The following is a 27525-nucleotide window of genomic DNA, read 5'->3' on the forward strand; positions in this document are numbered from 1 at the left end:
CTGATTAACAAAGAATCACAAGATTTTTGATGTATCAGATTTATAAACTGATCAAACAAGGAATCACACAATTCCAAGAACGATAAGAAACGATCTTGATAAAAACAAGAAGCCATAAAATTCAAAACAATGTCTATTCTAAACATATCTTTGATCAACCAATGAACTTTAGATTCACCATTGATAAAGATAACATTAAAAAAAAACACAAAGTGCATTAAAACTTTTGTAAGCATCATAGACAAGAACAATCATACATGCCCAAACAACACAGGATCATATGACTGCACAAAAAAAAAAAACAGACACACATCTGATAACATATAAAGTCACATGACTTTAAAAATTCAGAACCAAGTCTGAAAAACAATGCATGTGAAGGACTTGAATAAAGACTTTTTTTACATGATCAAAAACTTTTACAACTTTACTAAAAACATATCAAGAGAAAGTTTGTAAAGAACATACAGACTAATTTTAATCAATCAAAACCTTTTACAACTTCACAACTTCTGAACCACATAATATGAATCACAAGATTCAAAATCAAGTCTGAAAAACAAGAATTACACAACTCTACATCAGACGACAATTACAGCCTAAAAAAATTCTGATAATCCACAAAATTACATGAATTTAAGACAGAAAATATCTCTTACACAAGAGACAACACAAGGCTATAACACCATTCAAGAAACAACACTACAATCTAACGGGACTAGATTCAACAACACGAAGAATCTACAAACGACCCTAGACCAGTGTGAAAAAAAACAAGCATCACCTAGACCAGTGAACCAACATCACTACGATTGGCAATTAAGTCTCAAAGAGACGAATAAGAACCAAATAAGATCACCAACACAATGATCCTACACAAACCTCACTACGGTTGGACTCAAAACATGAAAAATCCAAGACCAGTGAGATAAAGGCAAACACTATCGAAGAACATATCTTCAAGATAGTATAACCTTTACAATAAAAACAATCACACGATTTTGAAATCAGAATACACTTTTCACACAGAAGAAAGCATATAAGGCTGTCACAACGATCAAGAACAATCTTGATACCACGTTAGGTTAGAAAACACTTGAACCACATGGTTCGTCTAACCATATTAAATCATTTTAGAAAACATAACATATGGGTCAAACAAACCATCATGACACAGGTCAAACAAACCACCATGATACGATTTGATAAACAACAAACCCATCAAGATACGGTTTAATTCACGAACCACACAGTTCAATAATCAGCAAACCATTTTATTTTTTTTTCCAAAATAACTGAAAAACGTTTCGTTTACTTACAACTTAAAAAGGGACATTCCAAGACCAAATTTAGAATACTTTAAGAGAGACAAAAATATGTTGACTGAACTTATATTCAACGTTTCACTTCTACTTTATAAGGCCTGTCATATTAATCACACAATGAGAACAAAAACAACCCATGAGATCTTCAATAAGATATCCACATAACATGTTCAAACAGATTACCACATAAAACACAACTATGCACTATGACTCCCCTGTTATAAAAAATTGGTCCCCCTAACCTGGTCAAAACATGCCTAATCAATAGATAAATTTTGAAAAAAAAAATCAAAGAAAAGATATATTATGAAACGATCTGACCTGATTAGCACCCAAGTTATAAATCCTCACGAGAACCAGCTCTGCTATTGCTTTCCAGTACATTATCGATATTTTTTTTGCAGCAAGAGGCACTTTTACAGCCGAATATGAAGTTACAACAGACTTTACAACTTCCTTGTGCGTCACCGGAGTAATTTGCGACAGCAGAACCGGCCGTGACGCTGCCGAAACCTCACCGAAAAAGTGAACTGGCGTAGGATAGTGGATTAAGTTGAGGATTAAAGCGAACAATCGTAACTTATATGTTTCTACACTCAAACATATGAGCAGAAGAACCAGGTGTATCAAAATATTCTTGTCAAGTTGAAACCAAGACAATGAAAAAATGTGTAGACATTCAAATGATAAAAAATGATCATTTTAGATAAAAAATAACATGGGAGGTGAAACCAAGAACAAAATATATAGATCTCTCAAACGTTGAATTCTTAGACAACTTTAAGAACACTCATAAAAATTGACATAGACTATAAGTTTAGAACAAATCCAGAATTCCAACAATATAACCCTAACAGACCATCAACATCACAATTTGCAACCATTCCATCTAATGATCTAAAAGATTTACACTCGAAACAACAAACAATCAATCGAACAAACCCTGGATCTAGATAGAGATCTTTCAAGGGTGTTTGAGAAGAAAAAAAAACCTCAACAACAATATATCCCACAAATTCCAGTCATTAAAAAAAACACCAACTTAGCTAAAAAAACAGAAATGAGTCCACAAACATTCTCTAATAAGTGGATTGCCATTTAAACAATTGAAAAATGCATAGGAATCATTAAATGACTTTATCTCATAGAAGATAGCCCTAATCTATTTCTTTCCTTGATCCTCAAAGACTACAAATCGGAAAAGGATAGACCACACAAATACAGTGAAGCTCTCAAGTTAGATCAATACATGATCTATACTCACAAATCACTCAGATCTAATATATTTACAACACATGAAACCCTAGACCAAATTTGTGACTAGAGAAGCTAATACACCAAAAGAGATAACGAAAATTCTAATAGACAATCTCAACAACTGATCTTCTTCGCATATGAACTCCTAGAGTTTCTCCATCCGAAACAATGTCAGATAAAAAAAAAACTCTTCACCCACACTAGGGTTTCAGATACAAAACCCTAAATCCATGGCAAACCATAACGGAAGAACTGGATAAATCGGAGCCTTATAGCTCTGATACCATGTCAAGAACCATGGATGTGCATACAAAAGAAAGAAATAGCGACCAAAACAGTGATGAAGGATTTTATTAAGAATATTATACCCAAACCAAAGAAGACAACCGAATCCTAGAAGAACTCACAAAAAAATTGTGAGTTCTTCAACAATACAAAATGATTAGACTTATCTAAAACGATCAGTAACCATGAACCAAATATACATCGAACTTAGATGCACAACCCAAAGGAACAAGATGATAAAAACTGGAAACTCAGCAATGTTTGATGAAGAGAACGACAAAGACACCAGAATTGAGCGTATCCCTTTTGTTTCAAAGTGAATCACCAAATGAAACCCTAAGTCTTCACTTATATACGGCCATAAAACACTAATGTCCAAAGATGTTATATCTGACCAAAGCCCAGCAATCTATTTTATCAAGCCCAGCTGCCCTTTGTCTTTTACTTGTCAAGCCCATTAGCGAGTTCAGCCCATCAGCGACCAATGTTTTTTATGAAGATGAATTAAAGAAAACAAAAAAATCAATGTTACAAACAATTAGCGAGTTCAGCCCATCAGCGACCAATGTTTAAGCCCATTGAGCTTTAAACACAAAGATTCCTTCTTCTGTGTCAGCAGAATACCCTGAGAGCGCAGGCTGAGAAGAGGAGGTGCCTTCGCTCCTAGGCGAACCAGACAATTGACGATAGGCGTCAGAGGGTCCTTGGTCGCTCATACTGTAAACTAACAAATAGTCAGATAACACATAGCAAGTAAATACAATTATGCACGTATTTCCGTAATTTATTTCCTAACACTTTGAAATTTTGATGTCAGCAGAACACTTCGGTGGCTGAATCAGTGGCATAGCTCTGATACCACCTCCTGTCACGACCCCCGATCCCTAGTTTCCGGGAACGGGCGGCCGTGAGCCAGTTTCGGTGGTATCACGTTTATTTATCCAATTTTGGCAGCGGAAATTTTCATCAGGACCGTAGTTAGGAAATATTTAATCAGAGTAAACCACCATGTTTTATAACATTAAACATATGGGTAAAACCCAAGTTTTCAATACACACATTTCATAGGAATAAGTCCTATTTATTTAATAAAAACATCCATTTTATTCTTAGGTAACTTTATTGCCACTTTTCCAAGCCTCCAGTGCTGTCCAGCTGGCTTCTATTTGGCTTTCACATTGTGTTACCTGAAACGCGTTTTAAAAACATTTTGTCAGTGGGAAATACTGGTGAGTGAATCCCAGTTTAATCAGGTTTAAATAAAATCAATTTGCAGTATTGAGGGCACATCCGCAATTACATTTGTATCCAAGACATCACAATTAACATCAGTGGTACGGTCATACTCAACTTATGGGATGTTACCACACCAGTAACCAATTTTGTATACAAAACCCCAACATACCCTCTATAATTGTATTCTTTACAAATACTCAATAACTGCTTCGTATATATTTAATAAAGTAAGGTTTTGTAAAAACAGTTTATAAAAAGGAGATTACTCACATTGCTGTTTTAGGTTATTCTTTAGGGTTTCCTGGTGAATATCTATAATTTACACAAATGCACGTGTGTTAGTATAATAACCCATTTTAACATTAGTAATACCCTCCCCGAGACGGCATTCCAACGACTACGTCGGGCAGAACCACGACAGCCGTTACGGAACCCTAGATCAATCGGGCAGTGTATCTAATACGTCTCCAGGGGTTATAATACTTACATCGTAGCAGAACCTCGCTAATTAGGGGGTATAATGCCCGGGTATAATAACGCCACTACAGAAAATTTGAGAAAGAAAGAAAGAAATGAGCGAACAGACTGAAGGCCCGTTGCCTTCTATTTATAGGGCTGATACCAGACTTTCTCGCGGCCCGCGTGGGATATGGGCCAAGGCTTACGCGGCCCGCATGGCCTAGGGGTCTAGGCATAGCTGATCCGGGTCACCACCTAGGTTCAACACGTGTTATGACACGTGTCATCACCGGGCTGTGCCACAACTTGGGTCACTCGCGGCCCGCATGAACTTAACCGGAATCATACGCGGCCCGCCTGAACTTAAGTTTCACCGAAACCAACTATATGCTTCGATACGGCCCGCGTTAAGTTGAGGTGAGGCCCTACGCGGCCCGCCTCAGCTTAATTTTTAGTGTTTTTAATTTATTATATATATTATAATCTATTTTGGGGCTCGGTTTTCATATACGGGGTGCATATAAAGACATATTGATACATTCCAAGATATGTTAGGGTATTAAAATTATTATAAGGGTGTCGGTTTTACCGAGGGTTGTTATATCCTCCCCACCTTATTTTAGAGCTCGTCCTCGAGATCTACTGAAATAAGTGTGGATATTTCTTTTGTATTTCTGATTCAAGCTCCCACGTGTATTCAGGTCCTCTTTTGGAGTCCCACTTTACTTTGACCAGAACTAATCTCTTATGCTTGAGATTCTTAATTTTCCTATCTTCAATCTGTAGAGGTCTCTCTACAAATTTGAGTTGTTCATTTACCTCTATATCCTTGAGAGGTACTACGAGTGATTCATCAGCTAGGCACTTTTTGAGATTAGATACATGAAAGACGTCATGTTTTCCTGCCATTTCCTCTGGCAGTTGTAGCTGATAGGCTACAGATCCTATTCTTTTAATAATCTTAAAAGGTCCAATATACCTGGGACTTAGCTTTCCTCTTTTGATGAATCTTACCACTCCTTTCCAGGGAGAGACTCTTAACAATACTTTATCTCCTATTTGAAATTCTAATGGTTTTCGTCTGTTATCAGCATAGCTCTTCTGTCGATCACATGCTGCCTTTAGTCGTTCCTTGACTTGAATGATTTTGTCAGTTGTTTCTTGTACTATCTCGGGTCCAGATAGTTGTTTTTCCCCAATTTCTGCCCAACAGACTGGGGTTCTGCACTTTCGTCCATAAAGTGCTTCGAATGGTGCAGCATTGATACTTGTGTATTATAAGAAAATTCTATTAAAGGTAAGTGTTCGTCCCAATTACCTCTGAAATCAATTACACAAGCTCTAAGCATGTCTTCCATCGTCTGGATTGTCCTTTCACTTTGTCCGTCTGTTTGAGGATGATAAGCTGTGCTTAAATTTAGTCTGGTTCCCATTGCTTTTTGGAAACTTGACCAAAAATGAGAAGTAAAACGGCTATCCCTATAAGAAACAATTGATAAAGGAATTCCATGCAATGAAACAATTTCATTTACATATAATTTGGCTAATTGTTCCATACTAAAGGTTTCCTTCATTGGTAAGAAATGAGCTGACTTGGTTAGCCTATCTACAATCACCCAGATTGTATCATTACCTTTTCTTGTTTTGGGCAATTTGGTAACAAAATCCATTGTTATCAATTCCCATTTCCAAACTGGCATTTCTAATTGTTGCAACAAACCTGAGGGTTTCTGATGTTCAGCTTTAACTTGCGAGCAAGTTAAACATTTAGGAACATAGGCTGCTACATCTTTTTTCATTCCTATCCACCAGAAATTTTTCCTTAAATCCTGGTACATTTTATCACTTCCTGGATGCATCGTATATTTAGACTTATGAGCTTCTTCTAATATACGGTGACGTAAATTTCCTAATTTAGGGATCCACATTCTCTTTTTATGGAACCTCCAAATTCCATCTGTTCCTTGTTCTAATTCCTTAATCATTACTTTTAATTTTTCAGTATCCTCCTTGATTACTGATTCTTGTGCTTTTCTAATCTGATCGTTTAAATCTACTTGTAGATTTAATTTAAGAGAACGTATCCTTTTTGGCTTTTCGTGATACTTTCGACTTAAAGCATCAGCCACCACATTGGCTTTTCCTGCATGATACTGGATATCACAATCATAATCGCTAAGTAACTCCATCCAGCGTCTTTGCCTCATATTCAATTCTTTTTGCCCAAAAAATACCTTAAGCTCTTATGATCTGTGAATATGGTAAACTTACTACCATAAAGATAATGTCTCCAAATTTTAAGGGCAAAAATTATGCTCCTAATTCCAAATCATGGGTTGAATAATTTTCTTCATGACTCTTAAGTTGTCTAGAGGCATAAGCTATAACCTTTTGACGTTGCATTAATACACATCCATAACCTAACTTTGAAGCGTCACAAAAGACTACAAAATCTTCAGTTCCTTCTGGTAACGCTAGTATGGGTGTATGGGTTAATCTTTGCTTAAGGATTCTAAAAGCTTCTTCTTGTTTTGGTCCCCACTCAAACTTAACAAATTTACAGGTTAACTTGGTTAAAGGAATGGCTATTCTAGAAAAATCTCGAATAAATCTTCTATAATAACCGGCCAATCCTAAGAAACTTCTAACCTCGGTTGGTGACTCAGGGGTTTTCCATTTGGTAATTGCCTCAATCTTTGTTGGATCTACATGAATTCCTTCATGATTAACTAGATGTCCGAGAAATTGTACCTGTTCTAACCAAAATTCGCACTTTGAAAATTTAGCATAAAGCTTTTCCTTTCTTAATAAACTTAAAAGTAAGTGCAAGTGCTTTGCATGTTCCTCTTTACTTTTAGAGTAAATGAGAATATCATCTATGAAGACAATTATGAATTTATCCAAATATGGTTTACATATTCGGTTCATCATGTCCATAAATGCGGCTGGGGCATTGGTTAAACCAAATGGCATGACAGTAAATTCATAATGACCATACCTTGTTCTGAATGCGGTTTTAAGAATGTCCTCTTCATGTACCTTTAATTGATGATATCCTGATCTTAAATCGATTTTAGAGAAAAATCGAGCTCCCTGAAGTTGATCGAACAAATCATCGATCCTCGGTAATGGATACCGATTCTTAATCGTGACTTTGTTTAATTCACGGTAGTCAATGCACATACGCATTGATCCGTCCTTCTTTTTAACGAATAAAATCGGCGCTCCCCATGGCGATGAGCTTGGCTGTATGAATCCTTTTTCCAACAATTCATCTAGCTGTTTCTTCAGTTCTTGCATTTCCGCGGGTGCCAAACGGTAAGGTGCTTTGGCAATCGGTGCTGTCCCTGGTAACAGGTGAATTCTGAATTCAACTTCCCTGTCTGGCGGTAGTCCTGGCAATTCTTCTGGAAAGACATCTGAAAACTGGGACACTACTGGAATATCTTTTAATTCTTTTCCTTTAGTGTTAGTGATTATAGAAATCAAATACACTATAGATCCTTTCCTTATATAACTTGCAGTTTTCATCACAGAGATGAATTTAGTGGATCTAGATGGCTTATCTCCTTTAATTGTGATCTTTTCACCTCTTGGTGATTTTACCTGAATTGACTTTTGATCACATAAGATATTGGCTTTATTGGCTATTAACCAATCCATTCCTAATACGACATCAAATCCTACCAGATTCATTGGGTAAAGGTTTGCAATAAATTTTTGATTAAAAATTTCTATTCTTGCTCCTTGCAAGATTTCAGAAATCTTAACGGTTTCTCCATTTGCTGTCTCTACTAGACATTCTTGTGGTAGTTTAGTTAATGATTGATTTAAGAGTTTGCAAAATGAAGTATTAATAAAACTTTGGTTTGCACCAGAGTCAAATAATACTTTAGCAAAAATATCATTAACTAAAAACGTACCAGCAATGACGTCCGGAATCATCCTAGCTTCGTCTGCAGTTAGGACGAATGCTCTAGCATTTTTAGTATTCTTGTTGTTTGCAGCTGGAGCCAATTTTGGACAGTTTGTCCTGATGTGACCTTTTTCTCCACAATTGAAACACATTCCATTACTGGATTTCTTCTTACAATTTTCTTCCTTGTGTTCTGGGGCTTTGCAAAAATTACAGTAAGTAGAGCATCTTCCGGAATGCTTCTTTCTGCAGGCTTTGCAGTATGGTGCAGAGGTAGAACCTATATTCCTACGGTTGGAATTCCCAGAACGGAATTCTTGAGTAAGCCTTTGGGTTAGGTTTCTCCTCTGGTCTTCTTCTCTAGTTCTCACTAGTTCATCAGTCAAGGTATTGGCTAGTTCTACAGCTTCCTCTATGGTTTGGGGTCTAGCTGCCTTGACTACATGTCTAATCTCTCCAATTAATCCCCAGATATAACGGGAGATTAATACCGGTTCAGGTGATGCAAGGGTTGGCACTATTCTAGCATATTCAAAGAATGTGGTAGTGTACCCTTTACTATCTACTCCGGTCATTCTAAGATTCAGAAACTTATTTGCTATCTGTTCCTTTTCATTGGGAGGGCAGAATTTTCTTTCTACCATATTCTTAAATTCCTCCCATTCCATATTATAACTCCTATCACTTCCTCTTGACTGGAGGATAGTGTTCCACCATTCTAGGGCTGCATTTTTAAACAGATTTGAAGCAAACATTATCTTATCTTCTTCAGCACATTTACTTACTTTAGAACAGCCTCAGTTTTCTCTATCCAGCGTAAGGCTGCAATGGGTCCTTCATTGCCCGAGAATTCTATTGGTTTACAGGACCAGAATTCTTTGTAAGAACAACCACATGGCATGGTTCTTCTTCTTTTGGGAATGGGCGCTTGAAGTACAAGTCCATTGTTCACGCTGTGTTCCGGTTCACTTGGTCGTTTACTACTATGCTTTCTTTTATTATTCGCTTCTTGAACCGTTTGAATAATAAATGGCATTGCATCTATAATTCCTTGTGCCACTATGTGTTGAACGACATTATTATCCATTTGGTTTCCATTGTTATTGTCGTCCGGATTCTCATTAACCACATTAATGTTACTCTGGTTATCGTTATTCAGATTATCCTGATTTTCCTCGTCGGCCATCTGAATTTTACACAATTACCAAATATTAATATCACAAATAATATTTGAATATAGCCAATCACATGACACGCACTTTTAGCCAAAAGCGTCGAGCATTGCGACTTTTACTCTATTTATATAGTATGCATCATTACACACTAGTACTGAAATTTAAATTACAATACCGACTGAAATGTAAAGCTACAATACTACTAGTAGGCATCCGTAGTGTTTTTTTTTCAACATACACACATGTATTATTATATTATATTATATTATTATTACTACTACCGTTCCTGCCATCACATTCACTGATATGGATTCATCCAAAAATCCATATTACGCTCGTCGTATTTCCATACGAGGCGTTCTCCCACCTGTCGCATTCTCTCACTGCTTTCTAAAATTTCCTCACCGAAAGTCCTAAGTTCTTGGACATTTTCTGCACTCATTGGGGGTGCAGGTTCTAGGACTGGGTTTGGAATTTGTGGTACGGGTTCCAGATACGGAGGCATAGGGGCCTGGTACGGGTATGGATTCTCTAAAATTTCCCTAACATATGCATCACTAATGTTGTAGGGATCTTGAGGATCTAACCCTGGATAAGCTCCTAAGTTGGGCATTGGCACATTTTCCTGTATTGGGTTTTGTTGCATGTAATCCCTAACATCGTCCCACCAGGGGTCGTAGTTGTTTGGGTCTAGAGGATTTGGTGCAGGTACCCTAGGTATCTCCTCCGGGTTATAATCAGGCATTTCTATCTGGTTTTCTACTTCCATGGGTTGGTCAAGATTTTGTGGTTGGGGTGCTAGCATTTGTTCCAGGTTTGGGTCAGCAGCAGTGGTTGCTAAAATATGGATATTAGCGATACCCCTATTGAGCATATCCTGATTATAAGCATCAGTCTCTCTTTTTGCTGCGGCTAACACTCGCTGTTCCTGCAACTTTTTCATTCGTTTCCTACGCTCGTGCGCTCCCCTACTAAACCATCCCCTCTTTTTCTGAGGAAATGGCTCTTCAGATTGAGCCTTAAACACAAAGATTCCTTCTTCTGTATCAGCAAAATACCCTGAGAGGGCAGGCTGAGAAGAGGAGGTGCCTTCGCTCCTAGGCGAACCAGACAATTGACGATAGGCGTCAGAGGGTCCTTGGTCGCTCATACTGTAAACTAACAAATAGTCAGATAACACATAGCAAGTAAATACAATTATGCACGTATTTCCGTAATTTATTTCCTAACACTTTGAAATTTTGATGTCAGCAGAACACTTCGGTGGCTGAATCAGTGGCATAGCTCTGATACCACCTCCTGTCACGACCCCCGATCCCTAGTTTCCGGGAACGGGCGGCCGTGAGCCAGTTTCGGTGGTATCACGTTTATTTATCCAATTTTGGCAGCGGAAATTTTCATCAGGACCGTAGTTAGGAAATATTTAATCAGAGTAAACCACCATGTTTTATAACATTAAACATATGGGTAAAACCCAAGTTTTCAATACACACATTTCATAGGAATAAATCCTATTTATTTAATAAAAACATCCATTTTATTCTTAGGTAACTTTATTGCCACTTTTCCAAGCCTCCAGTGCTGTCCAGCTGGCTTCTATTTGGCTTTCACATTGTGTTACCTGAAACGTGTTTTAAAAACATTTTGTCAGTGGGAAATACTGGTGAGTGAATCCCAGTTTAATCAGGTTTAAATAAAATCAATTTGCAGTATTGAGGGCACATCCGCAATTACATTTGTATCCAAGACATCACAATTAACATCAGTGGTACGGTCATACTCAACTTATGGGATGTTACCACACCAGTAACCAATTTTGTATACAAAACCCCAACATAACCACTATAATTGTATTCTTTACAAATACTCAATAACTGCTTTGTATATATTTAATAAAGTGAGGTTTTGTAAAAACAGTTTATAAAAAGGAGATTACTCACATTGCTGTTTTAGGTTATTCTTTAGGGTTTCCTGGTGAATATCTATAATTTACACAAATGCACGTGTGTTAGTATAATAACCCATTTTAACATTAGTAATACCCTCCCCGAGACGGCATTCCAACGACTACGTCGGGCAGAACCACGACAGCCGTTACGGAACCCTAGATCAATCGGGCAGCGTATCTAATACGTCTCCAGGGGTTATAATACTTACATCGTAGCAGAACCTCGCTAATTAGGGGGTATAATGCCCGGGTATAATAACGCCACTACAGAAAATTTGAGAAAGAAAGAAAGAAATGAGCGAACAGACTGAAGGCCCGTTGCCTTCTATTTATAGGGCTGATACCAGACTTTCTCGCGGCCCGCGTGGGATATGGGCCAAGGCTTACGCGGCCCGCATGGCCTAGGGGTCTAGGCGTAGCTGATCCGGGTCACCACCTAGGTTCAACACGCGTTATGACACGTGTCATCACCGGGCTGTGCCACAACTTGGGTCACTCGCGGCCCGCATGAACTTAACCGGAATCATACGCGGCCCGCCTGAACTTAAGTTTCACCGAAACCAACTATAGGCTTCGATACGGCCCGCGTTAAGTTGAGGTGAGGCCCTACGCGGCCCGCCTCAGCTTAATTTTTAGTGTTTTTAATTTATTATATATATTATAATCTATTTTGGGGCTCGGTTTTCATATACGGGGTGCATATAAAGACATATTGATACATTTCAAGATATGTTAGGGTATTAAAATTATTATAAGGGTGTCGGTTTTACCGAGGGTTGTTATATTAAGCTTAAAAAAATAACGAACATAAGTTATTAAAGAAATATCAAACTAATTGAGAAAGCAAAGATGAAATAAAAAAAGGAGAAAAGAATTCTTAAAATAAAAATAAATGATAAAGGAAATATGGTTTTAGAAAAGGAAAAAAATAAAAATATGTTAAAAGCTAAAAGTAAATATAATAATAAAAGGAAAAACTGAAAAATAGGTTAAAATAATATATTGATATAATAAACTATAAAATAATATATTGATATAATAAACTATCAAAATGCTACATATCATTTTAAAATTAAAATTACTATTCATGGTAGTTCGTAAACAATATATATAAAATAAAATATATATAAAATATATATAAAATAAAATATATATAAAATATATATATATATATATATATATATAAAATATATATAAAATTATAAATACATCCAACATATAAGTACATTGCCATCAAAATCACCCAACACAAAAAATCCTTAAGTTTTATATACTTTAATTATAAAAATTGCTATAATCATAGTTTTAAACAATCAACATCACACAGATAAAATACTTTAATTATAAAAATGGTTATAATCATAGTTTTAAACAATCAACATCACACACACACAAAAAAAAAAAAAAAACACACACACAACGCTACTTTACTTCTTTGACGGTAAATCAAACTTAAGCAGTTAAGCAGTAACCAGAAGACCAGTAACCGGTTCATGAACTTTTTTCCATTGTCTTTTTTTTTGGTCTTTGAACATTGAGTCGAAAGAAAATTACCGGTTGGAGTGTTGACTGAAATTAATCAAATAGACCAAAATTTTTATAATAATATACACTTTATGATCAAAAGAACACACAATAGTAATTACTTCAACTACGTCTCAATTCAACTAATGCTAAACGTCTAATATAATTTATAGGGTAAGATCGAATACAAAGTTTCTAGAAAAATAAGAAGTCGTAAAAGGGTATCAAACAAAACTTCGATTGACATCATTGTGTCTCTTTATTTATCATTGTGTCGTTTTTGATATTTGTGTAATTGTGTCTTTTTGTGACTCATTGTGTCTTTTTTCTTCGATATTATGTTATATTTTGCGACACATTATGCCTTTATATACTTCTTATTTTTAGAGGTATTTGTAGAATAACTTTACCCTAATTTATATTCCGTCCACTTCTTTTTCTTCCGGTTAATCTTGTCATCGTCCTGAAATATAGATGGTGTCATGTCTCAAATATAAACGAGTGTCATCACGTGATACAAGTCGGTACTCGATATAAACTACATCTATCCAGCCTGGAGACGTTTGATACAAAACTGACTGTGAACGTCTAAAATGAGTTATGTCTAATTGGCAAAGTCATTGGAGATAAGGTGTTGCTCCTCTTGAAATCGAGGGTTCGAATCCCACCAAAAAGAGGGTTTGATGTAATTTATACTGTTAAAAAAAATTCTAGCAGCCTCTGACCTCTCTCTATAAAATAAAACTAATAATATTTAAAAGAAATAATATAATCTAGAAGTTAAATATTTGTTTAGAGGCTTAGAGCTCGAACTTTGACTCGCATCCATTACGCCTTCAAATTGGTTTTCTCCAACTTTATTTGTAATCATGGTTGGTGAGGATATTTCAATTTAGATTGCTGTATTTGTATAAAAATCAACATTAACATTAATAATAATAATTAATTAGTGGCAACATGTAGTTCATGACTATCGTAATGGAAATATTATAAAATAACGATAATATTTTTCAAGTATTCGTCATATACTAGACATATTTTTCATCGTAATTGGGATATCCATGAAAAACTCATATATAACTTTAGAAAATTAAATGATCGTACGAAGGGATTACAGACAGAGTGATCGACAGTGAGAATGACGGCTGAAATCCTTGATCCGATCTTGGGTTTGGAGAGGGGTGAGTAGGGGTGTTCAGAATTCGTTTCGAATTCGAAAAATTCGAAATTCGATTCGAAATTCGAAAAATTCGTTTCGAATTCGTTTCGTTTCGAAAAATTCGTTTCGAATTCGAAAAATTCGAAATTATCAGAAATTCGTTTCGATTAAAAGAATTCGAATTCGAATTCGATTCAATTCGAGTCAAGTAATTCGAATACGAATCGAATACGAATTTATAATTTCAAATTCGATTCGATTCGAAATTCGAATAAAATTTATACATTTTATTTATTATTTTTATATATAATACATATATAACTTTTATTGGGCTATACTATAAATTATTTTCAAAATTTATTCTAAGTATTAAAATTACCTATTACCAAACCCACTACATGGCCCATAACTAAGTAGCAAATCTATCAGTAGATTTCTAACCCTAAAAATATTAACTTGTAGTGGTTATTCCCAAATTCTCGTTTTGAATGTTAGACTTATGGTATTTTATTTGGAATATTTTATGGCTGCTTTATAACTTATGTTTCATTTTAATAGTTATTTACATGTTTTAAAAAAACTTAATCAAATCGAATTTATTCGAATTCGATTCGAATTCGAATTGGGTTTTTTATTCGAATAATTCGATTCGAATAATTCGAAAATTTGATATTCGATTCGATAAACACCCCTAGGGATGAGGAGAGATATTACTATTGAAAAGTCAAAGGATTACCTTTTTTTTTTGAAAGGAAAACTTTATTCAAACCAACCAACCACTCGAAGCCGAGCGGCCAACCCAACAACAATTACAAAATAACAAACCTACACCAATCCTTCCAATCTATACATTTGTCTTTCATTCTATTATTGTAGCAAACAAAACCCCAAGATCTAATATCACTAAAAACCTCGTTGATGACAAAAGGCTTCCCCTCAAAAACCAACGCGTTTCTAGCTTTCCAAATCCTCCAACAAGCGAGGATGGCGATACCATGAAACACCTCCTTCTTATGCCCTTCCAAACCCACCCAATTATGCACCTCCAGGATGTCACGAAAAGAGAAAATGAACAAATTAGAAGATTTACACCAAACCTGGATCTTTTGCCAGATAACCGCCGACACCCCGCACGATGTAAACAGATGATCCACCGACTCGACCTCCGAGTTACAAAGCGGGCAACAGCTTTCATCAACCCGAATGTTCCTCCTACACAGCGCCTCCCTTGTCGGGATCCTGTCCTGTTCGGCCCTCCAAGCGAAAAGATTGCATTTCTTCGGGATCCACCTACACCACTCCCAAACGAACCGCGAGCTAAAGTCTTTATTAATGTCAAACAATTCTTTCACAGCTTTGACCGAGAACCCATTCGACCCGGAGGCCAGCCAATCCCACCTATCATTATGATCCGATAAGAAAGCAGAACGAAGCAACCCACATAACCTACTCCATTCAGCAAGCTCCACATTAGAGACAGGCTCGGACCTCCACATCCACTTCCCACAGGGATTAGACACCGGTCTCACAATCCGCTCCTTCACCTTGCATTTCTTATTTTTCTCCAACCGAAATAAATTAGGAAACTCGACTTTCAACGGAGAACACGTTAACCACGGATCGAGCCAAAACAATAAATCCTGCCCATTCCCAACCACCCCTCCCATCAAGCTATTAAGGGACAAATACTCAACAAACCGACCAGAACAAACCATATGAATATTACGCCAGACACCGTTAATGGACGCACAAAGCGGGAGAAAATCCTAACATAACCTGTGGCAATGAATAACATTAATCACCTTCACCCAAAAATTGTTAACCTCATTCTTGAACCTCCATCCCCACTTGAGAAGAAGCGCGACGTTAGTTTCGGTCAAGTTACGTAAGCCCAAGCCCCCCACCCGAACCGGCGAGGCAACCCGATCCCATGCAACCCAATGAAGCTTAGACTTATCCATATAGCCACCCCAAAGAAACCTTCTCATCAGTTTTTCCAGATCTTTAACCACCCGAACCGGAGCCTTGCCTGAAGATGGAGAGGAGTGTAGTTAGGGTTTGAAAAGTCAAAGGATTACCGAGTGTAGTTAGGGTTTGAGAGAAATGATGAAGTTCTAATCACTAGTGTGCCTATTGGATCCGTTTGAGATTGGAGCGGGTCAGCCTAACGAACTCGGATCCCATGTAATTTTTTAAAGATTTTGATCAAAAAGGTCAATAAAATGAGGGGTAAATTATAGTTTTCGTCCTTTGTATCAGATTGCAATAGATGCACTTTAACTTCAATAATTTCAGTCACAATCATTTATTTGTAAAACTCGTTGCATCTTACATCCTTTAACACTAACATAGTAAAATTTTTTAATTAAATATGACATGTACCTTTCATATGAGGGTATATTGGTAATTTTCCTCATTTATTTATATAAGAGTAAACTTCTATTTTGCTCCATGTGATTTGATTATTTTAACGGTTTTGCCCCAATATTTTAAAATAGCCATTTTCCTTCATGATTTTTTCTAACTTATCGTCATTTTGCTCCCCGCCTCTAACTCCATCCAAAAAATCCAGTAACTAGAAGAGTATTTTGGTAATTTTATAGATAAAAGCAATGACATGTAAGTCTTTTCACCTAAATAAACCTATAACTTTTTTGTGGTTTTCTATTGATCTAACATATTTTGTTTTTTGTCATATATAACGTGTTTTTTATAAAACACCGAATACACCGTCGCGACATGTCCTGATAGTTAAATTAAATCTAATATAAAACCGAGGGGGAAGGATCCACTAAAAAGTGGATTTTGCCTAAGTAGCCTAAGAAGGATTGTGATAATGACATGTGACACTCCTAATAACTAGGAATGAATGGCTTTTTGGTCCTTATAAATAGGAGTGAAAATGACATGTGACACCATTTTTGTTTTTTAAAAATACAACAAAAAAAATCTAGTACAAAAAAATCTAGCGCACAAAAAATCTAGTACAAAAAATATAGTACAAAAATGTAGAACAAAAAAATATATCACAAAAAATGTAGTACAAAAAAATATAGCACGGAAAAATTCAGCAAAAAATGTAGTACAAAAAAATCCAGCACAAAAAATTGAGAAAAAAAAATTTAGCACAAAAAATTTAGCAAAAAATTATAGTACAAAAATCTAGCACAAAAAATGTTATACAATATAGAAATACAACACATTTTAGTGGGGTTTTTTTAGTCTTTATATTTTATATAGAAATATGGTACTCAAATTAAAGATAAAAAGAAGCTCGATTTTACGGTGAAATTTTTATGAAAAAATAATGTCGTATAAAAAGTTATGAACGTTTAAAAAATGGGGATGAAATATGCATGTGTCTTGCATGCGAAGAGAGAAAGTCCATAAATACAGGGGCGGATCTACTTTGGAGACACCGGGTTCCCAGGAACCCATTCGGTTTCGAATTATTAATGAAAACCTATATAGAAAATAGAAAGTGAACCCATAAATAAATTACGAGTGAACCCATAACAAAGAATCTCATGTGATAAGTTGGTAAAGTGCTCCTTTTCTAATAACGTAGACTTTAGTTCGAACCTTGTCCCTTCACTTTTTCCATGCGATTTTTAGAACTTAGTTTTTAATTTAAAATCCAATAAAAATTCAATGTCCGCCTGTTGTAGTTAATTGGTAGCCTTGTTCGTTCATCCATTGATGATAAATTGATAACGATTGTATTAATTGCATATTTATAGAGATTCATAAATATTAAACAATGGTTGTTTTTCATTTTCTACATAAATTCTCTTTACATACTTTTATATTTGGAAACATTAGTTTTTCAGCGGTTTAATGCTATACAATGTGCGTGTTAAGTTTTACTTTTTCTTATATAAAGTTTTCACTGAGACATACTTATTTCTATCTACATTTTTTTATTTTTGTTAAAAAGCAGTCTTTTCCCTGCTACTAGTTAGGGTTAAAGTAAAAACAAGAGCCTTTAACCTCTTCCATCATTCATTCCTTCGCATCGCTACCCGTTCCAAAACAAAAGAAGGCCGACCCGAACCATCGAACAAACCAGAAATTGTGTATGTATGATCCTATGAAATAAGAGCATCTAAAAAAGTGAACCCAGTAGAAAAAAGTCCTGGATCCGTCACTGCATAAATAGGATTTTTCTAAGATACCCTGCACTCCTATACTTTCATCTTAAACATTAATTAAAAAAAATGAATGATTAAGATTCCTTCTTATCAAACTTAGACGAAATAAACTTTTGGGTAAATTACACTTTTCGTCCTTTATGTTGGTATCAGATTGCAACGGATAACCTTTAACTTTAATAATTACAATCACAATCCTTTATTTGCAAAACTCGTTACACTCAACGTCCTTTAGTACTAACCAGATTAAAAATTTAAGTTAAGTTTATTCATTTAAGGGTATTTTGGTCAATTCATATTTTTATCTAAATGTTTAATAAATAAAACCAAAAAATGCATATACACTTCATATTCCCCAAATTTCTAACCCTAAAACCCTAACCACCAAATCTTGCCACCACCACCTCATCCTGCCGCCACCACTCCGGCCACATCCACCGCCCCTAACGGATCTGCAACCCGGTCAGTGCTGGTGAATGACTTCACACATCTCATCCAGATTTTTTCTACTGTTTTTGAACGACAACCATCTGTTATATAAAATCCCCTTTTGTTTAACAAATTCCAACAGCTGAACTCCTCTATTAATTGAATCCTAAATTGATTAAAAGTTGGAAAACTGAATGAGATTACAGAAGCTAATTAACAATTACGTATTCCAAAAGGGGATTACTACTAGAATACTTGAATAGAGACATTCGTTAACCTAATTCATTATACCGCCATCACTTTATCAAATAATAATTCAAAAAGGGCTAATCAACATAAATCCTGAATTCATTCTAAACGCCCAATAATTTAGAGTTAGAACCATAATAACCACGACCAACTATCAATAAAACAAAAATCTGACTTAAAAACAGAAAGAAAAAAAATACCCACCTGTTTAGAGTTAGAACCATAATTAACCACAAACAACGTTTGTAACGATCATGTTTTATCGTCGAGTGTGCGGCGTCCTTTGTACGCCAGTTCTGTTCCGGATAACTTCGCCGGAGAACAGACTCCATATTTTATATTTTTCCGATGGTGGGGGGCAAGGTTGCGGTATTTTTTTTTGTTAGGGTTTACAAGGGGGAAGAACAAGGGTTTTGAAAAGACATAAAAGCCCTCACGTGAGCTGCACATGATATCTTTTAACTTTTAAAATTAACTAGACTTAGTAATAAAGGACGTAGAGTGTAACGGGTTTTGCAAATAAAAGATTGTTACTGTAATTATTGAAGTTAAAGGCTATCTCTTGCAATCCGGTACAAACATAAAAAGCGAAAAGTGTAATTTATCCTAAACTTTTTATTTTATTACCCCTAAACCGAGCCTCTAACCTGAAATTAAATTTTCTTTCTAGGGCCACTTGGCACCATAAAACGTAGATAGTCCAAGCATTACAGAGCCACCACTAAAATAATAATAATATTATTATTATAAAATTCAAAATAACCCGAGGGACCAACACGTGCTCTCTTCCTATAAGTCCCCCATCTTTTCCTTTCATTTATTTTTATCCCGCAGCTCAGATCGCCGGAAAGTCCCTCACGGCGGCAATTATTCCTAAATTTATCTAGGGTTTCATTTCATTTAATCTAATCTTTGTAACGTCGTTGATATGACATCGGAAGACGTTGTAGGGAAAACGAGTGTGACCATCGCTAATATCGCTGAAGAAGCAAAAATCGCCAGTGAAGGTGTCAAGGCTCCCAGTCGTCAAACTTTGCTCGGAATCTGTAAATCTCTCGTCGCTGGAGGTGTTGCCGGCGGAGTGTTAGTTTCTTCATTCAAGTTCTTTTAATCGAATTATTATTATTATTATTATTATTATTATTATTATTATTATTATTATTATTATCATTTACTGTTTTTTTTTTTGTGTTTATCTTTTGGATTACTGATTAGAAATTTGTGATTTAAGTTAGTAGGGGAAGGTTCAAATGAAAACCACTAGTTATTATTGTTATTGTGAAAACTCGAAAACTAATTAAAAAAAGCTAAAAAAACATACAAATTTTTTTTTTTATTTTTTTTTTGCAATCCAAATTTCGCAGGTTTTTTAATATAAATTTTTTTTTGTGTAGTGCACATGTGTATGTGTACTACACATGTGTATTATTACACATGTGCACTACACAAATTTTTTTTTTTTTTTTTGAAAAAAAGTTTTTTTTATATATAAAAACTAGCGATTTTTATAAAAAAAAATTGAAAAAAAAAAATTTTTGTGTGTTTTTTAGGGGGTGTTTGGCCTAGCTTTTTTAACAAAGCTTATAGCTTTTTTTAGCTTTTTTTACAAAATAAGCTTAACTTGGTGTTTGGTTTAGCTTTTTAAGCTTATGCTTATTAGCTTATATAAGCTAATTTATAGAAGCTAAGTTGAAGATGGTTTTTTAGCTTATTTGAAGAAACTTCTTGGTGTAAGGGCTAATGATATAAAATAAGCTATAAGTTAATCCAAACACTTAAAAAAGAGCTTATCAAATGATAGAAAATAAGCTATAAGCTAGTTTAAAATATAAGCATAAGCAAAAAAATAAAAGCTAGGACAAACACCCCCTTAGGCTTTTTTTAGTTAGTTTTCGAGTTTTCACAATAAAAGTGGTTTTCATTTGAACCATCCCCTAAGTTAGTAAATCAATCATGTGTTTGTAGATATGTGAATTTACTTGTTTTATTGTTATATGAAGAATTAATTAGACTATGCGCATCAGTGAAAGACTATCCTTTCTACAAACAGCCTAATCAGCATGCCACATCACATCAGCTTTTCACTTATTCTTCCCACAAACACTTTTTACCCACAACAATAACATATATATCATTCCCACAAACAACCTTATTATAATTATTTTATTAAATTTAAAGTAAATAAAAAAAAGAAAGGACCCACCATTTTCCCATTCTTCACCATTCTTCCCCAAGAATCCTTAAGAATGAACACCCAACATGTCATCCTCTACAACACCCACTAATCCATCCCTCTCACAAATGCCCTCCACATAGGCCAAGAATCAACTACAAACATCCTTGATGTGGATAGTCTTAGACTATTAGTACATCATATTTTCACATTTTCGTACCTATTTATTGGAAATTACCCACTTTTACAAATAGTTTCACCATTAGTACACCGCGTGTATTTATTGGAGATTACACCATTAGTACATGGGGTGTACAAATGGTGAAAAACCATTTGTAGAATTAATTACACGTACATGTGGTGTATTGATAAGTGGCGGAGCTAGCCAAAAAATTTAGGGGTATCTTCATTTTTTTTTTATTTGGGGTATTATTTGTGTAAAAAGATAAAAATTTTACACTGCGCAGACAGAGTTGAAGGGTTACATTGACAAAGTTGAGGGGTAGCCCGGGCTACCCTTCCTTATACATTGCCTCCGCCACTGGTACCAACGGTAAAACCATTTATAAAAGTTGGTATCAATGGTGTAATTTCCAATAAACAGGTATGAAAATATCAAAATGGCTAAACCATAGGTAGGAACCGTGTAATTAATTATTATATGAATGTTGAATTTTTCTGAATAGGTTAAATCTGCTTGGTGTTTAGTTTATTAGCTGGTTTAAAAGTTGATTAATGAAAATTAAATATGGTATTGATTAAGAAAGTAGGCAGGTGGACAGTTTTGGCAAGAAATCTGAATATGTGGTTGTTATGCTTTTGGAATAAATGGTGCTTTCCTGACTTTAAAAGTAGTATTCTACAGGATAACTATTAGAAGAACTACCTCTACTTTATGCTTATTGAACCAACAGTCAGATCTTAGAAAACAAATGTTAAGGAGATGAAATTAATATTGATTAAGGAACTAAATATGTGTATAATCAAGAATTACGTCGGGCAGATTTTAAGTGTGAAAACCAGTAACAATGATTCGGACACATTTAACATGGACGTAATTATGCTTAATAAGATTAGTGAGGATAGAGATGGTAAATTAATACTTATGATATTATGTTGCAGATCGCGTACTGCTGTTGCTCCTCTAGAAAGATTGAAAATTCTGCTTCAGGTAGAGATCATGTATTATTTATCTTTTTATGTTTTTATACTTTTCTTATGTTTATAAAGTGATATTCAGCCTATGGATGATTAAAGTTTTATAACTTTTGTTAAATAACAGGTTCAAAATCCGCATGCGATCAAATACAATGGAACTATTCAGGGACTAAAGTATATATGGAGAACCGAGGGTTTTAAAGGAATGTTTAAAGGAAATGGCACCAATTGTGCGCGCATTGTCCCAAACTCTGCTGTCAAATTCTTTAGCTATGAAGAGGCATCCAAGTATGCTTACTCGCTTTCTTTCGTGGTCCAACGTCTTTTTTCAAGTCAAAGTGGATTGCTTTTTTATATCTATGCTTTCTTGTTTACCTACACAGGGGAATCTTGTGGCTATATCGACAGCAAACCGGAAATGGTATGAAAATATTCTTCCCTTTCTTATTTTCAAATCCGGTTACTAATTAACTCACCACTGTCAAATAAATCTACTTAATGGTTTTTTTTTTTTTTTTTTTCTGTTTCAGGTGATGCTGAACTCACACCGCTTTTACGCCTTGGAGCCGGTGCTTGTGCGGGAATAATTGCCATGTCAGCGACCTATCCGATGGACTTGGTTCGCGGTCGTATTACTGTCCAGGTATTCTTTAAAATCTTACTGTTAACCAAAATTACGATATTTATTTTTATTTATTACTTTATTAGTAATTTGTTGGTAATTTGCAGACTGATAAATCTTCTACTCAATATAGAGGAATTGCGCATGCTCTTACGACAGTACTCCGTGAAGAGGGTCCACGCGCGTTATACAAAGGATGGCTTCCTTCTGTTATTGGCGTTGTAAGTTAACAACTTAACATTCAAATAATTGTTAATAATGACAAGAGTAAAATGTCATTTTCGTCCCAAAGGTTTGGCTAGTTTTGCGACTTTCGTCCAAAGGTTTGTTTTTCCGCATCTGGATCCAAAATGTTTAAAATCTTTGCCATTTTCATCCGGATCGTTAGCTCCTTACATTTTTCTCCGTTAAGTCAGGGGTATTTCCGTTTTTGTTGTTAACTTAAAGGGCAATTAAGTCTTTTTCACTTTATGTACAAGCATTTAGCATAATGTACAAGTAGTCAAAAGACCGAATTGCCCTTTAAGTTAACATAAAAGACGAAAATACCCCTGACTTAACGGCGAAAAATGGATGGAGTTAACGAGCCGAATGAAAATGGCAAAGATTTCAAACTTTTTGGATCCAGATGCGAGAAAACAAACCTTTGGACGAAAGTCATAAAACTGGTCAAACCTTAGGGACAAAAATGGCATTTTACTCTAACGACGATGAACAAAACTTTTACTTGTTCATTTATGTTTCTAGATACCATATGTGGGACTTAATTTCGCGGTATACGAATCCTTAAAAGACTATTTGGTGAAGTCAAGACCGTTCGGGCTAGTTGAAGACAAGGAGTTGGGCGTGACAACTAAGCTCGCATGTGGGGCCGTTGCTGGAACCTTTGGTCAAACGGTTGCATACCCACTCGATGTCATACGCAGAAGAATGCAAATGGTTGGTTGGAAACACGCTGCGTCAGTTGTTACCGGTAAAGGAAATTCAACACTTGAATACACTGGTATGATTGATGCCTTCAGGAAAACCGTTCGTTATGAGGGTTTCGGCGCTTTGTACAAGGGTTTGGTCCCGAATTCAGTCAAGGTTAGTATGTTATTAATCAAATATCCAAAAAGACTAAAATACCCTTTTGTAAACAGAACATACACTTATGACATCAAGTTTCGTTTTTTAGGTGGTTCCATCGATAGCGATTGCATTTGTGACATATGAGGTGGTTAAGGATGTACTCAAGGTAGAGATGAGGATATCCGATTAATGAAACAAAACATCACATTCTTATTCAACGTTCGTGTTAGTTAATTTGCATGCGAAAGGGTAGGTGGTAAAATCGTCGCTAATATCTTTGAGTTATCGGTTTTTGGTAATAAAGAGATTTAGAACTAGCTAGCCCATGTTGGTATAGTCTAGCCGGTCAACCAGCCTGTATGCACCCGAAACCCTGTTTTATGTCAGCTGTAGTTCGGGTTTTGACTTTTAAGCTTTTGCCATTGGTATGTATGAACAATGATAATAAGGAAATGCTCACAGAGTTTAGGCCCAGTTTGACAAACTTGGAAGTGAAACTATTGTTGAATTAGTATTATTAACGATTTAACGTATAATAGAGGTTATGGAGTTTTATGTAATTTGTTTTGTTGGTTTCCGCTTTATATCATTTTGGTAGTTGATATATTGCTCTCTTCGTGCAATGGCGCTAGGGAAGTTGTAATACTCTTAAAACTATTAATGAGATGGTTTGTTAGTAACTCCGCAAGACCAAGCCTGTGGTGATAAGCTTAGCCTGCTTGTTTGACTGTTTGGACTTGAGTCGAGCGTAACATGGCTTGTGCTTGATATCTTAAAAAGCTTAAAACTCGGTCTCTGACTAACAAAATAAAAAAATTGAACTTGAAACAGACCAAAATGTAATGGTGCTAACTATGTTTGGTGTTGTTTTTGGTTTAGATTGCATCAACTAGTTCATGGTTAAATAAAACTAGTAATAAGACCCGCGCGCGTTGATGCGCGGGTACATTGCAAACGTCGAACAAATTAGTCCAAGCGTTATGTGATGCGCTAACCTTATGAAAGCATGCGTTTCGACTTATCCGGTTGAATTCAATGTAACATATAGCTGCACTGCGATTGGATCAAAACATAATGCAAATCGAATTTATACCGTACAATCATAACGTATTATATGCGACCCAACTAACTTAAATTTATACCGTCAAGTCAAAAACTCTCGAGAGGTGAAAGTGACATTTTACAAAGTTCATAAAAAGTTATGGGATTAAAAATTACATTTCTTAAACTTAAGGACTAAGAGGAGGTAATAATAAGATTTGACAAAGTTAGGGGTAAAAAGAAAACTATGACAAAGTTGAAGGTATAAAGGACACTACCACAAAATTGTAGGGTAAAAAGCAAACTACTTGTATAAAAAGATTATTTATGTTTGAAAAAAATATGGCAAGCCATTGTAAAAGTCAACTATAGCTGCCTTTCTCATTTGATTCAAGATGCAAAGAGCTCAAATGAAGTAGTTGGTCGGTGGCTAGCCACCGACTTTCTACTTTAAGATAGTATAGAATATCCAACCATACCGAATCGGATATTTTTATTTTACGAGTGCATCTTTATATATATTTTCATATCAACAAACTCGTATATTTGTTCGGTTCTCTTATTTGTTTTTTTTTTTGTTTTGTTTATGGTACTTTTAATCTATATACTATATAATAAAAGAAACCAATGAGGGGACACATGTCATTCATTGGAGCCATCTATTTTTTAGTAATTAATATTAATTAAAAGATAATTATAAAAATAAATTTAATATAAATTTAAACAATTTGTATAAGAGATAATATAATATATTGAAATATTTATTAGATTTCAAAACTTAAGACTTATTAATCACCTAAAATTGATTAGACGAAAACTTTTATATTTGGTCATTAAAATAATCCTTTACAATAATTTTAATTGTACTGTTTATTAATTTTCCTGCATTATATAACTACAATTTCAGTAACTTTAATTGATTTTTTTGTGCTTTAGTGTTTTTTTCCTTTTACCTTCACCCTTTTTACCTTTACTTTTTTACGGTTAATATTAACATTTAAAACTTCTTTACTTTACAAAGACTTTGTAATTTCCCCGTATATTACACGTGTTAAATAAATCTAAAAAAAAAGTTATATTTTTAAAAATCATGTGTATTACACATATTAAATAAATGTAATTTTGTATATTAAATAATAAAAACGTCGTATCTTTAAAAAAACCCGTGTATAGTCGGGTTGAAAAATCTACCAAATAATAAAAAAAAATTATATCCTTAAAAAATCTCGTGTATTACACGTGTTGAATAAATCTAATTTTACATAGCAAATGATAAAAAATTATATCTTTAAAAACTTCGTGTATTACACGGGTTATATAAATGTAACTTTGTATAGTAATAATAAAAAATAATATTTTTAAAAACCTCGTGTTTTACACCGGGTTTTTTAAAATATAACTTTTTTATTATTTGGTATATAAAATTACTCGTGTAATACACCGGATTTTTTAAAATATAACTTTTTATATGGTATATAAAATTAGATTTATTCAAATCATATAATTCACAAGGTTTATAAAGATATAACAAGATATAACTTTTTATTGATTGGTATATGAAATTACATGTGCTCAACCCATACAATACATGAGGTTGTTAAAAATGTAACTTTTTTCATTATTTAATATATAAAATTAAATACTTAACCCGTACAATACACGGGATTCTTAAAGATATAATTTATTTATTATTTAATATAAAAAATTACATTTATTCAACCCATGTAATGAACGAGATTTTTTTGTATATAAAATTGCATTTATTCAACCCGTTATAAACAAGGTTTTTGAAGATATATTTTTTTTATTTGGTATATAAAATTACATTTATTTAACCCGCGTATTACGCGGGGTTCTAACCTAGTTTTTAAATATTCTTAATTGTATATGATCTTAATTTAGCGATTTTCAAGTATGAAATATTAGTATTAATGTATTATTACTGACAAAATATGTTTCATAATTCTTTTAAGGTATGGTATAAAAAGATGGTGAAAACTGAAAACCGAAACTTGATGTTATCATATACCTACGAAGCACAAATATTATCAACAAATCAGAGTGGCGCAGCGGAAGCGTGGTGGGCCCATAACCCACAGGTCCCAGGATCGAAACCTGGCTCTGATAAAAAGAGTGGCTTCCGAATCTTTTTTAATCATAAACCATTCTATCTTATAAACATTTGTAGATCTTCAACGATTAATAAAAACTTGGTAATTTTATTTGTGTTTTTTTTAATGCTAAGATGTTATTACCAAGCATTACCACTAACCACCACCACCACCTAATCTACCATTGTCACTGCATCGAAGGCTTGAACTACTATCAAACTGAACCAAAAAAAAGG

General features: G+C 34.7%; 1 protein-coding gene across 1 annotated transcript; it reads left to right on the forward strand.

Moving 5' to 3' along the window:
* Positions 1-19826: 19826 nt before the first annotated feature.
* LOC110930370 (mitochondrial adenine nucleotide transporter ADNT1) lies at positions 19827-24697 on the forward strand. The gene is made up of 8 exons (XM_022173672.2): positions 19827-20196; positions 22409-22457; positions 22569-22732; positions 22828-22865; positions 22975-23087; positions 23174-23287; positions 23814-24152; positions 24244-24697. The coding sequence occupies exons 1-8, from the start codon at positions 20042-20044 to the stop codon at positions 24325-24327; spliced, it is 1056 nt and encodes a 351-aa protein (XP_022029364.1). The 5' UTR covers positions 19827-20041; the 3' UTR covers positions 24328-24697.
* The last annotated feature ends 2828 nt before the right edge of the window (positions 24698-27525 follow it).

Source organism: Helianthus annuus, chromosome 3 (genome assembly GCF_002127325.2).
Source record: "Helianthus annuus cultivar XRQ/B chromosome 3, HanXRQr2.0-SUNRISE, whole genome shotgun sequence".
Lineage (NCBI taxonomy): Eukaryota > Viridiplantae > Streptophyta > Magnoliopsida > Asterales > Asteraceae > Helianthus > Helianthus annuus.

What these genes read in the sequence shown, in the direction of transcription:
- LOC110930370 (XM_022173672.2), top strand. Translation starts at nt 20,042, where the DNA reads ATGACATCGGAAGACGTTGTAGGGAAAACGAGTGTGACCATCGCTAAT. An exon ending in GATTGAAAATTCTGCTTCAG is followed by an intron (nt 22,458 to 22,568) that starts GTAGAGATCATG and finishes GTTAAATAACAG; the next exon opens with GTTCAAAATCCGCATGCGAT. An exon ending in TTCCTTCTGTTATTGGCGTT is followed by an intron (nt 23,288 to 23,813) that starts GTAAGTTAACAA and finishes TTATGTTTCTAG; the next exon opens with ATACCATATGTGGGACTTAA.